The 22,211-nt window shown below is 38.2% G+C and overlaps 1 protein-coding gene across 7 annotated transcripts in view; it reads right to left on the reverse strand.

The window, feature by feature from the left end:
• Positions 1-22,211, reverse strand: part of pard3ab (par-3 family cell polarity regulator alpha, b) — a 274,947-nt gene that overhangs the window by 79,533 nt on the left and 173,203 nt on the right. For 4 of the 7 annotated variants that reach the window (XM_041991992.1, XM_041991991.1, XM_041991989.1 and 1 more), the window contains 5 exons: positions 13,570-13,756; positions 12,220-12,371; positions 11,227-11,271; positions 1,869-2,099; positions 651-891 (listed from right to left, as the gene is read on the reverse strand). In XM_041991992.1, coding sequence (XP_041847926.1) covers positions 651-891; positions 1,869-2,099; positions 11,227-11,271; positions 12,220-12,371; positions 13,570-13,756 — 856 coding nt within the window. The remainder of the gene's footprint in view (positions 1-650; positions 892-1,868; positions 2,100-11,226; positions 11,272-12,219; positions 12,372-13,569; positions 13,757-22,211) is intronic. The other 3 variants (XM_041991993.1, XM_041991995.1, XM_041991990.1) reach the window with 1 other exon arrangement.

The raw sequence follows: 22,211 nt of genomic DNA on the forward strand, positions 1-22,211 counted from the left end.
TTTGGTTCTAACTAGTTAACTATCATATTTTCTGTATATACGAAAATCCACCAACTGAACAACATCCAGTAACTGCTGTTTCCTTCCAAGGAAACACTGTAAAAACACTAAAACAGAGGACGATTACCCCTCTACTCCGTTTCTTACAGCTGTGTGAACCACTTTTTTAGTTGCTTACAGTCCATCAGAAAAATAAAGAAAACTTAACCTGGAAAATTGGTAGATCAGTTTATGGTTTGTATATTAAATTAAGTCAATCTCGATGATAAGCACAAGATATTTTCAGTGAATCCATCAATAAAGCCAGCTGTGTAATCTCTCAGCACACTCCAGGCCACTAGACTAACTGGTGGTAATTCGCCTATAAGCATGTTGCTAATTGCAAAGAAAACCAAAGAGGAATTTGAAAAAATACAATACAATGACCAAGGAGACTGAGGAAAGAAGCTCAGCATAAAGGTAAGAGATAAATCTCATAACTCTCTTTTGGTTGAAGTTTGTTTTTTAAAAATCTGCAGCAGCGCACAGGCCTTCCATTTCACCATACCCATCTGTCCCAGAATGAATTGGAGAGATGAGGTTCAGTGTTATGGGACGAGTCCCGAGTCACCGAACTGTCTACATTCAGTTAAAAAGTTTGATAGTTTTACCTGAACATGTCCCCGAGTCCCTTCAGCATGCCCTTCTTGGGTTTCCCCTTGTCTTTCTCCTTCCCTCCATCCTGCTTCTTCTTCTCCTTCCCTGCCTTGTCTTTGTCCTTCTTCTTCTCCTCTTTGGTGCGGTTTGTGCCATTGACCAGGGGCTTCTCCGGACCGGACAGCGGGGTCTGGTCAGCCATGGTGGACACAGAATCCCTCCCAGACCGTGAACTCTCCTCCGTGTCCTCCTCCACTAGAGAGAAGGAAGAAGAGGGGGGGGAGAGACATTTTTTTTAACCAATGAACAAGTGGCTTTAATAGGAACAGTGGAACATATTAAAATCAATAACCCTAATAAAAAGAAAATCTATAGGTCTCATAAATGTGCAATTATGTCTCCAAAGCACCAGAAACTGAACACAATCTAACTACACATTAAACGTGATTGAGGAGCTCGGCTCTGCAATCAGATAGAAACCATTAGACGCCACTTAAAAAATGATGAACATCAATACATTAATTATTGCTTTATTATGGAACTAGTGTTACTTTATCAAAACAGGTGATGAATCATATGGATGTGAGCACTTCAGGTAGATTAAAGTTACCCAGACATTCCCATCTCAGCCCTTTTCCTTCATTTTATGTATTCATGTGAGGACGGCCAATTCTAATGTCCATTTTATGGTGAATTAATCCCTAAAAAGTCTTAAATAGGCTTTAGTAACTCGGAATAAGTTTTTCTGATTAAATTACTAAAAATGAAAAATATTTCCCTGGAAGATGTTGCTGTGTCACAGTCTGTCATCCCATCTGAGATGCCCCCCCGCTAACAGAGTAACGGCTTTGATAGTGGGAGCGGTAAAGGTTTCATCCTGAGACATCAAAACTCCATGCCCACAAGCAGTGATAAAATCAGCTGCCAGGTACTGAGCGTTAGTCAGAATGCTGTCACTCTCATGCATGATTCTGAAAGCCACAACAGAGTTTTAGTGGCTGAGTTAGGTATCATCACAGCTGTGTTAGTGGTATTTGAAATCATTTCGTCTTGTCTTTTTTTTTGTTTGTTTTTAACATTTCACATGTCAGACATGTTCCAGGTGGACTCAGGCAGATGTTTCTTGCAGAGGGTCACTGACAGGACGTCCATGAGTCAAACCTGTGATGCCTATTTTTATAGAAATGGAGACAAACTCTTTAGATTTCACAAGAAACTTGTGATTATCTTACAAGTCTCCATGCCCTCATCGTCTTCTTCCATGGCGGCTGGTCGGTCGTAGGATTTGTCGATAGCTGCTCTGAAGCTCTCGTTGCAGCCCCGCCCCCTGATGATGCGAGGGCGGGGCCTGTGGAATGGGAGGTCCCCATTGAGGGTAACCTCTGCAACAGCCGTCTGAAGGCTCTCCAGTGAGCTAGACTTCTTCAGGCCCAGTGATGGTCCCACATCCTTTGTGGTAGAACCTAATGGAGGGGGAAGAAGAGGTATACTGTCTAAAATAACAGATAAATGTAACCAAACCCCCTCAGTCCAAAGCAAATGTCTCAAAATTTCCCATCAGTACCATTATATAGTGATATAAATATATATATATATATATATATATATATATATATATATATATATATATATAAATACCTATAGAATATATACACACACTACATATACAAACACACAGACGTATAAATAAATAGGTAGGTAGATAAGTGACTGCATTGAAATGATGAAGAGAAGGAGTGCTGATCATTGTGCGTTTGACATCACACCTTAAAATCATCGTGACAACCCTAATTTCTTGACTTGCTGTTAACAAGTTTTCCTTTCCAGAGAGTACATTTTGGATCCTGTCCTGCCTCCTACACTATGGACAAATGTTTCACCCTCCTCTTTCCATTTATAGCCTGATTTCAGCAGTAAATCTTCACGGTTAACTTTACATGTGCACAGTAGCAACAGAAAAAGTCCAGACTGAGCTGAAGTGTGGTATCTATGCTTTAGGACAGAAAATATAAAATCATAACAGGCCACAAACTAACACGACCTCTGCAGTCATGAAACTATTTTGCAAACCAGCTGCATATTTGTCAGACACTTAACCATGAAGTAAGTGTTGACCTCCAGAGGCAGGTAGAAAAAAAATTCTTATCAGTGTTCTGAATGCTGCTGCAAAACGAAACATGTGGTTCACCTGAATATGAGCAGCCTCCGAAGGGACAACAAGCAATAACTTCTGACATCAACACACTGTAATCAAACCTTTATACCGTTTCCTAATCGATTGTGTGTATTTGTGTGTGTGTGTATGTGCACTTTTCCTCCCAGCTGACTACAAATTTCATTACAAGATGCAGCTGTAGATGAAAATAACCATCAGCAAAATTGGAGAAACATGACAGTTTAATTAAATGGTGGCAATTCATACAATTATACTGGCATCATTTTTGCTCCCATATGACGGCTTTCACACACTGGGAACATACATGGTGGGATAATAAATGTAAAAAGGTGAGGAGGCACGAAGGTAAATGAGCAAGTCACCAATCTACTGTGTGGTGTCACACAAGGCCTGACAGACCAACACCAGGCATCATGGCAGAAGAGAGAAAAAAGAGGTCGCGACAGGAGGAAGATGGGAGTAAAAAGACAAATAATGCAAATTTAAAAGGAGTAAATAATATATTAATGACAAAAATGGGAATGTTTAAATACTGAATGCAAAAACAACATTTCAACATTCAGTTTGGATAAAATGCACTCAAATCTATTTCAATAACTTTCTAAGACACTCACATATACTTTATTATGGCGAGACCAACCAAAATGGGAGGAATGAGACAAAGGGGGGGAGGAAAAAAACAAAAACTGAGCTGTATACATGCAGAGTGAACACGCTTGCGGGTGAGTGACCTCCCATCCATTCTCATCCTGGGCTGTCCCCTTCCCTTAACGTCTCCCTGAGTCGGCTGATAGGTCTTTCACACTGCACACCCACTTGATTTAAAGCTGCTGTCAATCTCAGCAGTCATACTCCAGTGATGATACAAAACAAAAACAAAAGAAATTTAAACTTCACTGGAGAGGACAACTTTTTTTAAACCTCTCTTGTCAATTTGTCCTTGTGATATTTTCAAAATGTAAATTCAGCCATTAGCACTGACTGTGGATTTTTGTAAGAAAAGACCTGACAGTCTCGGAAAGACGTGGTACGTTCTGTGTAGAATGATCCAGATGACTTGCTGGGTGGGTCTGTGCAGCTAATTTGCATGTACAATCAATGAAAACCAAGCAAGCTAGAAGAAGAAACTAGCACAAGCTAGAAGGAGAAGTTAAGTGATGTGTTTTGATACTTGTTAGCACCACTGAAGTTAAAGTAAAAACAAAAAATGAATCAGTTCATTTTGCATTGTCCCTTCAAAAATACCTGACAGAGGACAGTTCTCATTTTTCTGAAAGCAACTTCACTAATTAAACTAGTTTTTTTAAGTTAAGTTTCTCTGCTGTGGTTTTTCTGGCTTGCTGCCTTGCATGAAACAAACTGTAAGCCATGACCAGGAGTGCCGGCCAACTGCTAAATTTTATCTTTCTATTTGTTTTTTCTTCCTTGCATTCAAGCTGTGAGTTACTGTCTGTGACCATGAACCTGCTAAACCATCAGAGACTCATCTGCTGACGGTGGAATGACCAAACTGAGTAATTAAGACAAGAGCAGTTTTGCCAGCTGTGCCACTGAAAATAAAACAAGTAATGGCACCTCCAAAGACAGGGGTCTCAAACTCTGGCCCTTGGGGGCCACTGTGCTGCAGGTTTTAGGTGCTTCCCTGATGCAACACACCTGATTCAAATTAAAGGAATCCAACAACTTGTTGTCAAGTTCTACACAATGACCCATTACACTTAAATATATATTAAAAAAAACATTATTATTATAAAATAAATAAAAGTATAATAAAAGGATTGGAATATTTGCTGTGCAAATTGGGATTGAATGGTGAAATACATGCGGGGGTATGAAAGATTGGGTGTGTATATAATTTTGTTAGGTTACATCTTTGGGTGTGTAAAGGCTTGTTTTTAATTTGCAAAAAATATTTTATTATGTAGAGCCCTTTGTGCTGTTTGCTCGCACGAAAAGAGAACTATAAAAAGAAACTGATCTATTTATTGACAATATGAACACAACAGAGCAAGTTTTGCAGACTGAGGCTGAGATGTGGGCGGAGCCAAATCAGCATTACCACAGATCCCATTTCACTACAATGGAACAAGATGGCGACACATCAAAGATGACTTTAAAGGGGTTTAAGAACTGCCGGAGAAAAACTGAATTTACAGTAACTCGACTTTGTTGTTTGTTGTGAATTTCTCCTCAATTAACCACCTGGGCACAAACAGTATAGTAAGTGAATCTAAATAGAAAGTTCGATTTTCACAGAAAGACTAAACCGCAAATACTCAGACCTGGAAACACTGTTTACACCCAACATCTGACAGAAATTTAACAAAACAGCCAAAACTATCATTTCAAATCTGGCAATAAGTCAGTCAGCTTAAATAATCAAACTGTATTTAGACCAAGAGGAACTACAATTCATCTGAAGATAAACATTATCCTTCTAATTTAGGCCTCGTCAGCCTTGCCATAACAAATAAAGACAGATCACGAGGCAGCTGGTACATCTGAGGTCGGACTCAGCTGGCAGCCGTGAGGTTATTGATTCAGTCGTGTGAAGTAAATCATGTTATTTGATCTCACTGCCTCGTTCATCTCCCTACAGTTAACTCTGTAATGACTGGGCTTTAGTAACGTGAATGTTTTAATGAGGGACATTCTGAATAAACCACAAAAGTCTAGAGATTGCCAAGTTAAACAACAGCCTGGATCAATAGCCTAAACAGTGACAAATCTTGTAGAGTATTTCCATTTGTTTCACAGTACAGAGCTGTCATACTGTCCAATACTGTGATACCACTTAGACAAATGGGTGGCCTTAAAAAGGACACAACCCAAAACAAAGGGATGTGACTGCTAGTTCAGTTTCTGCTACTGTTTTCATTCACAAAATCCAGATAAATAAGCTTTTAACGTTGGGAAAATACTGTTTACAACAAATCTTTTAGTCAGTGATTACAGGTGAGTTAAAAAGAGAAGAAGAAAATAAATGACTCCTAGAAACACTTCCTTCTTCTCACGCTGAATATAAACAGTCTTGTGATGTGAACGCTACAGGCAACACTCAGAGGACACTTTTTCACAAAGATTTGACATGTCAAACAGGTTCTGGACACTGTCCACAGTCCAGCATTGTCCTCCATCACTGAAGTGTCCTCATCCAACATGTGGCGACAGCCTGTGTCAATAAACTCTTCATCCAATCACAGACCAGGTCAAAAGCGCTAGTATATCTTGTCTAATAGCTGTCGCAGTCTATGGTTTTAGCAGGACGGTTGTTTAGACTTTTATAAATGGACCATGGATCATTTGCACTTAGTGAGGGTGCAAACTTTAATAAAAAAGTGTTTGTGAAGTGACACCAGGAGCCTAAACAGTCCAAACAAACCTGAAATCTATTAACCCAAAGCACCAATGGGGATTCTAAGGAAAACAGAACCCCATCTTTTCTCATGAAGCCCACATTTAATATCCACCTTAATTAGAATAATTACAATCAGAGCTTGTAACCAGAAAAGTAGACGTTTCTGAAATGAAATGATTTCAGGACTTCAATGTAAAGACTGATAACTCATTCAGAAAAGACAAAGGTCTTAATTTAACGCTTTTTAATTTGCAGACATGGCGACTTGATTATTGCCATTGACGAGTACTTTCACCTGATTTGCAAGATTGTTTGAAACAATGGCACCGAGGACATGTAATCATCTTGATGGGAGACCAGCATGCAGTTACACAAGACTGGAAACAAAGTCTCAGATCTAAAGAGCTTTTTGTAAGAAAGATATTGGACATCATAGATTAGAAACCAACCAACTTTATTAGCTAGTTCTGAAACATTTCTTCAAGCAAACAAGATGAGTGAAAGAAAATTAAGTGACAACTCTTTTGTAACTTGACTTATTGCATTAAACTCTTATAATAAAATCTAAAGTTAAATAATTAGTTGTTCTGCATTAGTTTGCCTATAGTCCCACAAAGGGAATATACAGCCATAACCCACTGAACTCAACTTCATTGCTGCACAGAGGCATCATATGTGAGGAAAGCTAAATACTATGTAAACCCTGCAGACAGTATCAGCTGACAAATGCCAGCTATTTCTGCTTTATGGCCATGGCATAGTTGTTTCTGGGGAGGTGCACATCACATGAGGATACTTAGTTACTTTATTGCAGAATAGCAATCTGATGTTGGAGGATGAATGAAGGTTTTTGGTTTTCTCCACGTCCCGTTTTAGGGTTAAATGCGCTTGTCATACAATCATATGATTTGATTGATAATGACAGGAACCATTTCCCCTAACAATGTTATTAGGTTTTTGATGATAATCGTGATGAAAATCTGATATCATGACCAACTTAATCTGAATCTAAATCCCAGGTAGCATCCTTAACCCTTTAACATTGTGCATATCATATTTAATACATACTGTTTCTGAGACCTATTGCATCATTTTATGGTAGAAACTCAAATCCCAGTTGTAAAGGTTCTGATACCTGTCGTATCTCGCCTGGTGGATACTCCTTGCACTGCAATAATTCTGACATATTAGCACAATGTGCTAATTATTTTTTTTATTTTGTCTTTTACATTTTGGTAGAGGGCCAAATAAAGACTTCAGATTAAAAAATAGAATATTCTGTCCATTGTTTCTTGAGTGAAGCTATGATTTACTCGCTGCTAGTTGTTTACAGTCTGGGCAGGGAAGGAAAAGAAATTCTTCTGCTCTTAATAAAAAAAAAAACAACAACAAAATATAAGGATTTGAAGCCACTAAACCATCTAGGAAAAAGACTGAAACAAGTATCCTGATGTCTTTCTTTGCGAGGAAGCTGGGCTAGGAAGCTTGTCTTCCAAAATAAAGAGATGCAAAGGATGCAAAAGAAGAGAATAAATTACAAATGTCATTTCACCAATTCATTTAGGACACGTCCCAGTGCAGAAATTAAACATATCGTGTTTGGAGGTTTGATTATATATATATATATATATATATATATATATATATATATATATATATATATATATATATATGACTTTTTCTCGTTTTAGGGTTTTCCATTAGGTAGTAGCACCTGGTACCAGGTGCTATTTTAAGCATCTACTCAACCAGGGTTTCAAATACGCTGAGATGAGCTGAAAATGTAGCGTCTACAGAATGTGGGCCACTGATTGGCCAAAGGGTGATGTCACTGGATGAATCATGAGAGCAACTTCTTCACAAGGCTGCCACTACCACAACTACTACTTTACTAATAACTTTAATTTGATATTTCCTATTTCTTACCACAAATCTGTTCTCTAACTGTACCTGTTCTGCTCTTTTTAGAAGCACAATGGTTGTTAAACAGATTAGCACATAATCTTTAAACTTAGTCAAAAATCAAAACGCTTTCTATGAATAAATTCTGCTTTATTTGATCATTTTCAGTATGAAGGCTTAATGGATTTACGATGACAGGCCAGTTTTTACTTTTTGCAATCAGACTGTGGAAAAGTGTTCATCTGTTGCCACCATTTGACAAAACACCTTTTTCAGACTCACATCGTCATAAGGACAGAAAGTTGGAAACGATCTCCTCTGCATCTCTTGGTTGCCCACACAGTTAAAAAGGTTTCAGTAAAAGTAAGAAACTACTGATCAAAGTGTCACTTTGTATTTTTTCCACAGTTTCACACCTTCTGTCTCCACTGTCACGTCTTCATGTTGATGTAAACTGCCACAAAACATCCTCCTTCCCACAGTCTAAAGCTCTCGTCTCTGTTTCTCATTTGCTAAGCGTATCCCTTCAGCAGAATGCGTCCTGAGGTCCAAGCCGCTGATTTCAGAGGCGAGCTTTTTATTCAGTTGAGGCGACGGTGAAAATACACAAGACCTGACAGTGACGGATGACTCGCTGTCAGCTCACTGCCTTAACCAAGGACAGAGAGCTTTCTCTGCTCTCCTTCTCCGAGCGCACACACACAAAAACAATTAGTACTACGGCCACATCTGAGCCAAAAGAGGGGGAAAAAATCAAATCTGTAGTCAAGCAAGTGCTTTCCAAACCGTGTTCAGGAGCGACCTTAAACTGTTCGGAGGACCACAAGGTTTCACTCTGCACAGCAACAAATTTCTTCTGTCAAGCACAAACCGAATAACAAATGCAGGTGAACGTCGCTCACATGCACATAGAGGATGGAAGCGGGTTAACCTCTGGGAAAAAAAACAATCCGCGACTTAGCCACAGAATTTATATTTTCAGATCGATATGTGTGATTTAATGCCTGTAATGGCTGTTCCTGTTCAATCTGTGTCACGTCCTGTTATGGATCGATCTGTTCCATAAAGCCAGACAGGGAGGCAGGGTCACAATTCACCCACCATGAAAACCTCTGATTCTGCAATTAAATGGCTCCCAAAGGTTTATGTGTCGTTACATAAATTATTGATCTTTAAACGCCTCATAATGTAAATAGTAGGGCCGTCTCATTTCCGGGTAAGAGGGCAACGAGCTGCTGAATAATTATTTAACATAATGACATTACATTTTTATAACTGGCTTGGGTAATCTATTGTATTGGCATAAACAAAGTATACTCAAAGGTGTTGCAGGTGCCTCATCTCTCAGACCATGTTTACTTGGTCAACAATATTTTAAACACTTCAGATGATGATTAAATCAGTTGCATTTGATTTATTAACTTTATATTCCAGTTTTCATTTTATAAATGTAGCCAGATTAATGACACATATCCACATAAACCAAATCTAGTTTCATTGTATAGGTATTCAAATCACAAAGCAGTCCTGAAGTTTTTTCCTGTAACTGCAGCCACAACACAAAGTTAACCTCTCTAACAAAGCAGATAATGAGGTTGATCTGTAGCTGGGTTGGGCTTTGGCTATAACTGAAACTGGCTGTTAACTCAGACTACCATCCTTGTTTTAGGATACAAGGATGTGTGAGAAATGGTCCAAGAAATTCTATCACTTCTAGTTGTTGTTGTAGGAGATGATTGGACATGTAAAAAAAGCAGAATTTACTGTACAGATGTTTCTGAGTAACTGGAATGAGATGTGATGATAAAAATCTGGATTTGATTACAGAGGGGCAGCAGAATGAAAATGTTTAAAGTGCCTGAGTTTTTAGGATCTGCTTTTCTGTTACAGTGTTTGATGCTGTCTGACAACAAAGAGAAGTTTCCAGAATTTGGCTGTAATCCATATATCCTAAGGATTGTGTAAATGTGACCATTAGTGAAGCTTTTACATGAGCGATTCAATCCCCAACTCCATTATTAACAGTTTTACAAATATAGTTATACTAGCGTGTTTAAACTGGTTTAAATAAAAATCTGACTTTCATTGTACTAACAAAATAATTCAGGTTCTTCTCTGGTGTCATGTAAAACTGTCTTACTCAGAGTAAGGGCTTTTATACATCAGCTCTTCTGAAGAGCCGCTCAATCACATCCCATCCACATTTTTGTAAAAGAGATTACTGATCGGTTGTTTAGAATGACTTCTGTCACATTAATGTACAGACTGGCTGATTAACCTAATGAAACTGTAGATTATCTATGAATGAGGCTTAATTCAAAAAAGAAGAAACCTATAACATAATTTAATATTTTGGATTATATTTCACATTTTTGGGTATAGATACATTAAAACGTGTAACCACGTGAGAACAATGAACAAATAATGGCTTTATACAAATACTGCCTTTTAAAAACAGTTTTAGCCTCGTGAATGATGTGTAGATCGCTTTCATGTGGGTTCTTTTCTTTTAGTCCGAATTGATTGTACATCCAAGCTGTTTGGCATCTCTGCTTTGTTAAAGTGCAACTTTCTTTAGCCAAGAGGTTGAACGGCAGGGGGTTTCATCACTGCTGATTCTTGATGTCTGTTTTGTTTATAAGACCCTAACGTTGAACAGAGTTAACGCTGGAATATTACTCTCCATGTTAATGTGGACACAGTGTCGATAGTGAGCTTTTCTCATTATTTCTGACAACTAAAGTGTCATTTTTTGTGTCCATTACTTTCAGTTGGTCCAACTAGACTACATTTTACTTACCAAAAAAAAAAGAAAAGAGAAAAAAGAAAGAAAATTAAGAAGAAAAGAATTCATCTGATCAAACAAATAGTTTTTAAAGAGTTGTACTTTTGCCTTTTGGACATGTTTGGACTGAAACTTCAGTCTTCTTCAGAAAACGTATAAAATAAAAAGCTGTATTATCTTCTTATAATGTAATTACTGAATCACCCTGCTTGTATTCTAACCTGCTTCTTCATAAATACAAAACTTAAATAACATTTAACTTTTTTTTTTTAAACATGAGCATCTTATACAACAGCCAAGTCTCTCATGCACCTTTGCAATAACAATGAATGATTCTCTCATTCTCTGTTTCTGTGCTCTGGTCCTTACCTGTGTCGGCCTCGGGACGAGGGGTGAGGTTAATCTCGTCGGCTACTGTTAAAGGAAAGAGGGGGAAGAAAGGAGGGATACAAACATTTGGGGTTAAGTAAGTGCTAATGACATTCCACATGCAACATTCAGGTAGTGCCGCAAACATCACAAAGGGCTTCATCTCAATTAGGATCGGACGCCATGCGAGACGAGGGGGAGGGGTTTGGGGTGGGGGAGTTGAAAGGAGAGTTTGAGGATAGCAATCAGACTTGTTGAGATATCAACACGGCACACAGCAGCAATCTGGTCGCGAAGATTAGATATGATTATAGAGAGTGCGAGCAGAGAGATTGTCGCAGCCAAAGCAATCAGAGACTGTTTGAAGCCATTTCAAGGTGAATCAACGCAGTCAAGTTCCCGACTTCGCCGAGAGAGGAAGTCTGTTTTCATACAGAAAGAAGAGTGGGGCTGGAATACATTTAAATAAAAAGATCATGTTTGAAACATGGGGAGCGTGCAGGAATGTGTGTTCAAGGTGACATGAAATCTGATCCGTTCAGCTTTCACAGACTAAACTTTCTAACTAGCTGCACTGATGTTATCAAGAGCAACATCAATACTACGCTGTCTCAACGCAGTAAAAACTACATATTTTATTTGGGGAAAAAAACAGCATTTTTACCAGATGGACCCATTTGGCTGACAGTGGCTCAAACTCTGATTTGTAATGAATTCCTGGGAAAAGTAGATTTAATGTCTTTCTTTAAACATGACATTTTATAAACTGAATTTAGACTTTTGTCATGTTTGGCATAAACTCAAAGTGGAAATCAGAGCCCATACTGGATGGACTGAGTGCGACATGAAGCTCAACTCCAGCAGAGGAGTTAAACCAAGAAAAACAATATAAATGGATAACAAACACGAGTTTCTGGAACTTCTGGAAAAATCCTTGAACTTCAAGATGTAATCTAAATACTTGATGACAGGAGACAGTTTTGTGAGTTGTACCTAGATCCATGCTCTTGGACTTGCGTGTCTTAATGATCTCAAGCTGACTGGCGTCTCCGAACTGCTTGGTACGTTTCTCTGACATGCTTTGGCGTCCAAAACCCTCCCTCTGGAAAGCTCCGTCTGGATGGTTTTCATCTGGACTCAGGGAGCTGCAACAAGGGTACGACAGTTAGATAACCAGGAGACGAACTTTATTGATTCCAAACGGGAGAAAAAAAATTGAAGTGTCAGAGAGGTAGAAAACAGGAGGCTAAAAACAGCTTGTAAATAAGCTGGAGTCAGAGAGCAACTTCTTTATGCAATATGAGGACATTTAAAGACCCAAAATGAAAAGTTACCACAGAAGCACAAAGGCTAAGTTTAATAAAGGGGAACACAAAAAGTCAAATTCAAAGAAAACATGAAGGTGAAGGTTCAAAAATGGGAGAAGATGATGAACAAGAGATGAAAGAATAAAAAAAAATACAAAAAAAAAACAAAACAATTATGTAACACTAGTGGAAATTCTTGTTATTTGCATCCTAAAGTCATTGAACACTGTAGAACAGCAGCACAGGTTCTTCATCGGCGCTGTGTCTGAACGTGAGCCCCTCACATCAGGCTGAGGGGTCGGTACAAAGGAGTGCTGCCCCGGTGAGCAATCAAGGCAAAGAACACACTCACACACATTTCTAAATCACCCAACAACGTTGGAAACACACTGACCTTTGTGCAAATGTGAAGCATCAATGTTGTTATGCACATCAGTGATAAAATCCTGTATAATCACTGGATCAGGTGTCAACCAACCACCATCACTGTTAATGTTAGCACAGCTACAAGTGAGCTGCTGTCAGTGAATCAGTGAAACGTTCTCTTGCAAACAAGTTCAGCTACATTTCTTTTTTTTTTTTTTTTTTGGCAATTGATACCAACGCTTCTGCTTAAAAAATCTCAGAAAATACAATCATCATATTGGCATCAGAGCTAAAACAGACGCTCTGCAGGTTTATCATCTTCAGGAACATTATGATTTGGCATCACCAACCACCTGAAAGGAGTCCAACTTTAAACTGTCTATTGTTCAACCTCAAGAAGGCCTTACACAAGCTCCTTTTAAAAGTAGTACTGCTGATGCTGGTGGATTGTGTCATAAACAACCTCTCTCTGCTCTACACCTGTTGTACTGAGTCATGAGAAACTCAATCATTCTGAAAATAAGGCCAAAAATCCAAAATTTGGTGCTCATCCTACATTTGGCTGCAAAAAGCTGCATCAAAGCGCTCCGTTTGTATTATGTGGGCACTGACAGTGACTGATGGGCCTTGTTGACATTGTGTGCATTAAAACCACAAGAGCACAATCTACCTTTCATTCTGTGAGGGCATCTCTTTAGCCCACGAAGGTGTCACATCAGTGGTGAAGCCCACGTCATCGTGAGAGCTGGACGACGACTGGTCAGAGAGGTGAGGTGGCAGAAGAGGCGGCCGGTCGTCTTCTATGATCACAGTGTCGTCCTGAGGCATGTTGACGGTCGGTGAGAGCTGGTAGTTTCCTGCCAAGAGACAAAGATTTCTTAGTCCTTTCATCTTCTCAGTACTGAGACTGATTTTTCTTTTCTCTTCTTCAAAGTTTCCCGTTCTTCATGCTACAAAAGCTGACAAGAACATTCCCACTCTGACTGACCAGACGTGCAGTATCAATAATAAATGGATAATGTCAAATTCTTGTCTCCATCCTTCAGAATCAAAGCACAAAAGGCTTCTCTCAAGTCAAGAGTTTTGCCTGATGCAAAATAATAATTCAGTAAGAAATCTGTCAGAGAAACAAGGGCGGGAGACACACAGCTTCAACTCAAAGGAACACGAGGCTGCAATCAGGGTAAGAGATGAAATCATCTCCATTTATTTAAAATGAAATGATAAAAGTTACTCTTTGTTGCAGTTACTCTGTCTGCACACACCTTAATCTCTTTACTGGTTGCTAAAGCCTGTGCCAAATGATTAAGAGTCTGAAGAAAAAATATAATATAGATCAAATATGTTAAAATAAACAAACTTTTCTGGGCTGAATCTTCACTTTATTAAGTACAACTTGCTAGTTGTGGTGAGTGTGTGTGACCTGCAGCCTCAGTTTCCTGTTCTTAGCTGACAGGAGGCACCCGGTGTGGTCTTCTGCTGCTTCAAGGTTGGACGTGGTGTGTGTTCAGACATGCTATTCTGCAAACCTGGGTTGGAACCAGTGCTTATTTGAGTCCCTGTTACCCTTCTTTACATTTCCAAACAGTCTGCCCAATTATCCTCTGACATCAACAAGATATTTTGGTCTAGATAACTACAGCTCACTGGATATTTTCTCTTCTTCAGACCATTCTCTGTAAACCCTTGAGTTGACCTTCAGCAAGTTGTCTTGACCATGTCTACATGACTAAATGCATTGAGTTGCTGCCATGTGATTGGCTGATTAACCTAATGAGTTACTCCACAACCACTGAACAGAGTGTAAAACAACCGCCATGACTGTTAATGTGTGATGTGTGTAAGCAGACTGGTCAAGGAGTTAGAATCGGAGTAAAAGGTTCTGTCAGCACATTTGCACATTTGTTTTAGTATTGGTTGAAAATGACATTAATGAGATTAAAATTCTGTTTAGAGGAAAAGATCTCTGACCTTGGGAGATGCTAAACTGTCAAAACGCCCATTCTGGAGACCTTACCTGAACAATCTGTATTAAAACCTGATTTATTTCTGCTTCTGAAAATTCTTATTTTGAAATTAATTATTTAGAAGAAAATAATTCAGAATTAAAGTATTGTCCTTCATGTTTACATGGAAATAGTCATTCTGAATTGAGGTTTACATGGAAAACATGTTTAATCCCTTTTATTCAATTTTGCTTAAGATCTGGGGGTTGGGAAGGACTCTGATTGGACGGGGAGCGGACCCAGCGTATTCACGTCTACTGGAAGAAAACAAACTCCAGTTCCTATTCAATTCGGATTTACAATCAGAATAAAACAGCCACTTACTTCAGATTTAAGTGTAATTTAAAATGGTCCTTTTCATTTGGAATTTGGTGTTCAAAAGGTCATTTTAAAGAGGATTTCATTTTTATTAGGAATTAAAGGGAAAAACAAAATCAGAGTTGGCCTTTGCAGAGAAAATGTTCACGTACTAATGATCCGAAAGAGCTTTATAGCTATAGCTGGATCATTATAAAGATATATTCAAACTCACACTAAAACAGTTTCTATGCAAACCTGAAACTTTTTTCATTTGTGCTACAGTATCTCACAGAAGTGAGTACACCTCTCACATTTTGCTAATATTTCATTATATCTTTTTATGGAACAACACTATAGAAATTAAACTACAGAATATCAAAGTTTAGTTTTTATAGTTTGGTGTCCTGTATATCAAAGTTTCATTTCTATAGTGTTGTCCCATGAAAAGATATGATGAAACATTTGCAAAAATGTGAGGGGTGTACTCACTTCTGTGAAATATTTTAAGTGCCACCTTTATTTATTCTTCACCAGTAACGCAGACACTGATATTTACACATCTTAACAAATCTCAGGTGATCTTTTCAACATTACTCCAAAAGTATTCAAAAAGACCTTGTGGTTGCAGAGATATTCTCATTTAATTATGGGTATGAAATTGTGGAGCAGTGAGCTCAAAGTTTTAAGTTAGAAGGCAAAATATTTAAAGCAAAATCAAGCAAGATATGAAAAAAATAAGCAAATTTACCTTGCAAATCTCTCAAGTATTAATGTCTTTGTTTGAAACAGAAATCTAAAATAGATAAACACGTAAACGAATTAAAGAAAACAAAAGTAAAATAAATAAATAAATGAAAGTTAAACTGCTCCTGGATAATCAGCTTATGCCAAATGCAGTGTTTTTATGCCAAAACATGATTTATTCAAGCTGTGCACTCACAATTAAAGATAAAAAAATACCTCGAGCTGAGACAAGAAAAAAAAAGTGTGTTTATAATAGCGTCTTTTCTTAGCCTGTGAAAAGAGCAGCTTAAGAAGTGCCATTAAAATGCAGCACATGACGCTGTTTTTAATCTGTATTTTGAAATTGGCATCAGAAAACAGTGGCTTCAGTGCATAAAGGCCTTGTGTGCTGAGCTTAGTGAGAAGTTTGTTTGTCTCTAGAAAAGTGTTGGGGGTCTTAAAGCCGCAGACCTGAGCCAGGCCTGCTGTTTGGTTCTTATAACAGTGCACAGAGACGGGTCGACATGCCACCGGCTGCTGCTGCTTTCAGCCGACCTGAGTGAATGACCTGATGTAAAAGAGCTGAATGGAGAAAACAAAGGAGAGATCAGGAGATGTGACGGCATGCGAGAGGGAGTCGAGGTCAATTAAAAAGACTTTGGTTGGTGTTTTTGATACTTTCCTTAAATAATGAGAATTACAACGTGGCTTTTTACTCAAATGAGCTTATTAGTTTATACATTTTCAACCCTATTTTAGAAATGTTTCATTATTCAACTATGTGATAAGTGCCGTCAGAAATGTTAAATTTTTTTTTGTTTTGACTTAATACAACAGAAAATACTTGACAGTTTAGAACCAGAAAGATAAAGGAAGATGGAGTATAAGTTCAGAAGTTTTGAACTGATTTTGTTTTATGTTGTGAGTTGGCTTTGGCTCTGTAGATAGAAGGAAATGTCCAGACTGAGGCTATATTATAAATCTGATAACACATGTAGGGTTGTTTGCACACAAGTGCTACTAAAAATAAAAAAATAAAATAAAAAAAATCTGAGATTTAATTGTTATACTTTCTTAACTCTACCTGTTGCAAAGTTCTAATATCTATACTAAACCTATTACATATATTATTGTCAAAAAGGTTGCAGCAAACGACCTTCCTGATTACAACAAAATTAGAAGAAAGTAAAAAAAATGTCAGTCTGTGGAGATAAACACATCTAGTGGGTCACAAGTATTAATTTAGAGGCATTACTTTTGTATAATTCATTTCATTTTTTCCATCATTCCTATCTTAAGACATCATGTAGCAAACCCTCAGCTTAATTTCACGGGGACTGGAGGGATAAAAAGGTCCAACTAGCCACACGTAAGAAATGACTTCACATGTGACAAGCTGTTTAACACTGTTAAACCTTTCAAGATGTGGAAAAGTGAGTATCAAAAGGATATTTAGTCTAGATTTAGTAATGAAGAATAGTGTATTTGTCAAATGTAGAAACTTGATTGCTAAGCTAAGAGTAGAGCCACATCTGTGGTCTCTAAGACCTGGAAAATTAGAGTCATAATTCATTAGTTTATCATGTCTCGAGTAGACTACTGCCATCACTGTGTGCTAGTTTAGATGTGCCTTTTGAGAGCTGTTTATAAGTAGCTGCTTAAGAAAAAAAGAATTATATACACACAGTATATACAGACAGACAGACAGACACCAGATTATTTTTTTATTTAAGTTTTAAATGAATTCGATCTCATTTAACAGACCTTCAACCTTCAGACCTTGGTCCTTTTTTAAAGATATGAGTGATGATGATGACAGACAATGTTGCAAGTTTTATGCAAAGGCAAACCACCATTGCAGGCAAGTTTAGTTTTTGTTTAACTCAAGTTTAAGTGTCCTTGTTTAAAGCATATTGCACACCACTCTACACCCCTCCAGCAATCTGTGGTCATCTTATGAAAAAATCGTGCTATGAGAATAATAATGCAGGTTCCCAGAGGAGGAGTGCTAGTCAGATGTTTGTCATTGCAGTGAGCAAACTCAAAGCACTTTTAAGAAACTTGATGTTTAGGTTTATGCAACATTTGGATAATAATGTGTCAAAATTATTGTAGTGCATTATTGTATTATTATTGTATCCACCAGGGGGGCATAAGAGGAGTGTCAGATTGTGTACAACCAGAGTTTGAGCAAAGCTTTTACCATAAAATGATGCAAAAGGTCTCAGGAACTGTGTGTATCAAATATGATACATACGGAAATATAGGGTTAAAGAAATATGTATAATTTATACACATGTAGGTTCACATTAGCTAGCATGACACTGAAAGAGATCACCTATATTTCGTGATTGTTTCTATTCTTTCTGATTTTAGCTTCCATTAGTTTTGTATTTAATGAGTCTTTGCTAAACTTTAGTGTTTAAATTTGCTACATAAATAAATCTAATCCTTAACTTTTAAAGGAACACAGGTGGTTGGTAAGGCTCGTTAGTTTATGTGTCAGTTTTGATGTGAAAAGCAAAAAAAGGAAAAACATGCTATTCAAATGATTTTCAAAGGGAAATTGCAATAGTCAAGAACCACTTATAAAACAGGACACTTGTAAATACACTGATGTCATTTATCTGAGGAAAAGAAAGTTTTTTGTGCGTATATGCGTGTGTGAGTGTGTGTTGGGCAGCATCAGTGCATGCCTCTAATGTCAGACCTTCCCCGTTTTGAGTAATTTAGTGGTTTTTGGTCCATGTCTTTCTTCGCCTTTCAGCCCTCTCCCACTGTGTGTGCTTGTTATTCACTGTGAATTTAGGAGTCTGGGTGAGTCCTCTTGCTCAGCATGGCCACTGTTCCCTCCAAGACCACACACACATATCCACACACACGTGCACCCATACAACCACTTAATCCCATTTCCCTAAGCAGTCCAATGCACAACACTGAGAATCCCATCAATGTCACAGTTTGAATCCATGCAGTACAATCAACTGGCAGCTACTGAGTAGAAAACCAATGAATCTGTCAACTCAGTGGCCTGGTAAGAGGAGAATAAAAAAAAAACCCTCTTTGTTTTAGTGCCAGCACCCAAGGGCAGCCATCGTCCAGCAACAATTACATTGCCATGTGGATGGACAGCACATCCAACATCACCTGAGAATCAAACCGGTGCACACATATTACTCTACTCCCGATGGCTACAATAATTTCTGACTGCGCTGCGGTGGAACAATAGGTGGCATTTAATTTGAGATTCTGCAGGAGACGCCATTATTATGTTGTATAAAACTACTCCATACCTGAAGGCAAAGGGTGGGGGGTACAGCAGAGAAGGAAGGACAAGAGGGAAAAGCTTTTGTGTGTGTGTGTGTGTGAGATTGGAGATAGCAACAGGAGAGAATAACATGGGGTGAACGGCATGCAGAAGAGTTTTTTTTTCTCCACTTTTCATTTAGTCTTGTCTCGAACTATTTGCATAATTAGTACGGAGGTTATTGCCAGAGGTGCTGGGCCTTGAAAGCTATTGGCCTCAAGGAATAATTAAGTCGCTTTCTTATCCCTGCCATCTTCAGAGTGCACAGAGCCAGCAGGAGATCCAAGCATGTGCACAGGCCAAATCGCAACCTGATGCGTTCTGAATGGGAATGATGTTGTCTTCTAAGAAAGAGTAATGCATGATTTATGTTTTGTGGCACACTTACAACAGACTTACTCCAAGCAACTGTGAAGGACCCCACAGCACTCACAGTAATTTATTCAAGAAATGACTGCTGAGCATGCAAAGCTCTAATTCGTATTCACACATGTTCACATCTGGGAGCTGCCAGGAAAGGTCTTCTACTGCTGGCTGCTGAGTAGCGGCAGCTGAGAGTGGGACGAGCTTTTCCAGATCATTCCACCAGCCGCAAGTTCATTTATAGGAAAGTACAAAGGAAGACAGTGAACAGTAAATTACCTCATGTCGTCTTCAGCAGTTACTCAACTTAAGACCACACATGGTGAAAGTTACACATCCTTCAGATGATCCATCAAAAAAAAAAAAAGACTTGGACCAACTCCCATAAGTGGAAATTAAAAGGGTCAGTGAATCCAAACTGCCCACAAACCACAACGCTTCCCCTATTTGTAGCGCTGTGAAATCATGAAGATAGTTTGTTTGTTTTCTTTTCCATGTTGGTGAATGAAATGACTTGTTTCAACCAAACACAAACATCAAAGGTCATTTAAAGAAAATCAACATCTCCTTTACAAGAACTGTCAATTTCATGGGAACTATTTTCCATCAAAAAAAGGCTCCAGTTCTGTTACTAATGCTTTTAGCACCCAACAGACACATCACTTTGCCAGGATTGTATTTGTTACAGATATTAATATCACACATGATAGTAGATACATTTCTTCTTTATGTAAAAGAAGGAGTAAACTACAAGTTATGCCAAGTAATAATTTATCTAGTTCGGTGCTCTGACTTCTCAGCCCTGTCGGTAGGTGCTGCTAATATTTCATGTGGAATGTGGCTAAAGTCGGCTATAAAATGGTGTTTTAGCATGTTTATATGTCATCATGTCCACATTTGTATTCTGCTTCTCGTTAGCCCCTTATATCTGCTTTTCTGGGCTATTAATCAAATTTGAGTTTTAAGATTTTTACTTCCTGCAATGATGCAAGTGACCATGAACTATTTGTGCAACATGTCATGTTGCTGCGGCTCATCTTGCTTTGTGCAGTGCACACTTCCAGTACTGAAGCATATTCTGCTCCTCGCTCTAAGAAAAGTCGGCTACACTTGTTGAGAGGAAAGAGCAATAGTATTTTTCTTCAGTTTTTAGTTGATTAAATGAGAAAGTTAGTTCAGCTCCGTGGAAACACTGGTGTTAGGGACCTGGACTTAGAAAAAATAAAAACTGTGATTTGTACTTAGGGATCTCAAACTTTAGTCCTGCAGGTTTTAAATGTTTCCCTGCCTTAACACACGACTGAAATGAATGAGTCATGTAAAACTATTTGATTTTAATCAAGTGGGTGGAGCAGGAAAACATCTAAAACCTGCTGGACAGTGGCCCTTGACGACCGGAGTTTGAGATCCCTGCATTGTTTACGAAGCAATGGCTGCACCTCTAGATAATAAAGTCAATTTTTCAATTAAAGTTTGTGATAAATTTTGTTGCCGAAGGAAAAAAACAAAACAAAAACAAAAAACAAAAAAAACTTCTATTCGGGATGTACTTTATGGTGCAACAAGCTCTTGGCCGCATTAGGATTTTGTTCTTTTTTTATTTTATCAACTCTTTTATATTCTTGATCCTATCACAGAAAAAAAATAAAATTAAATTAAAAACAAAAAAGCCTGTGTAATTACAGAAACTAAAATGTGAGAATATAGATGAGGTGGCATCATAAAAAGACATTTTGAAAAAGAAATGAATGTTAAAGGCAGCAATAAGCAGATTATCAGCTTAAAACACGACAAGCTCACCTTATCCTCTCCACTTCACCTAGAGGGGCAAATAAAACATTCTGAATAAGGCTGCCATCTCTCTTTACCTTTCCAATCTAACTGAGACAAAACTGTAAAGTTAAATTTGATTAAAAAAAGAAAAAAAAATGTGATTTAACATCTCTGGGTCACTGAAGAGCATGGAAAGCGTGGCCATAAAAGCTTTATTACTTACTTCATTTAAAATTATTGAAAAACCACATGTGGGATGATGATCCAACATATTTAAATAACAAATTAGACTGGAACTTCACAGTAGGTGGTCTGAAAAACTACTCTGGAATTGATTAAGTGTTTAATAAGCAGGGAATGTTTTATGTGTCTGTGATGGCTAAACATTACAGAACGCAGATTCCCTCTGCAGGCCAAGCCTTGGAGGTTTCTAGCAACTGGTGTCCTGTTCTGCTGAGGATGGGATGTGGCATCAGAGGGAGGTGGTCACTCAGGCCGATTTTACATCTGGATTTTTCTGTGCAAACAGTCCTCTGTCACACATGATAGTGGATCATAAAACCTGAAGGGCAAGAGGTGGTATTCACTGAGTCAGCAAACGTGCATTGTGACTTTAATCCTCAGAAGCTGGATGTGACAAACACCGAAAATCTGAGGGGAGGTCAGTGAAGGGGAGCACCATCATGTTTTGTATAATCCTTTTTAATCTTGTTGGGGTCGATGACTGGATACTGTTCCACATTTTGAACATTTTATCTTATCCGGGGAATATTTTGCAACCCAACATTACTGTATGTTGGACTACCTTCAATATCTCATTGTTGGTTTCTTCCTGTCCTT

This window comes from Melanotaenia boesemani, chromosome 8, assembly GCF_017639745.1.
Source record: "Melanotaenia boesemani isolate fMelBoe1 chromosome 8, fMelBoe1.pri, whole genome shotgun sequence".
NCBI classification, from domain to species: Eukaryota; Metazoa; Chordata; class Actinopteri; order Atheriniformes; family Melanotaeniidae; genus Melanotaenia; species Melanotaenia boesemani.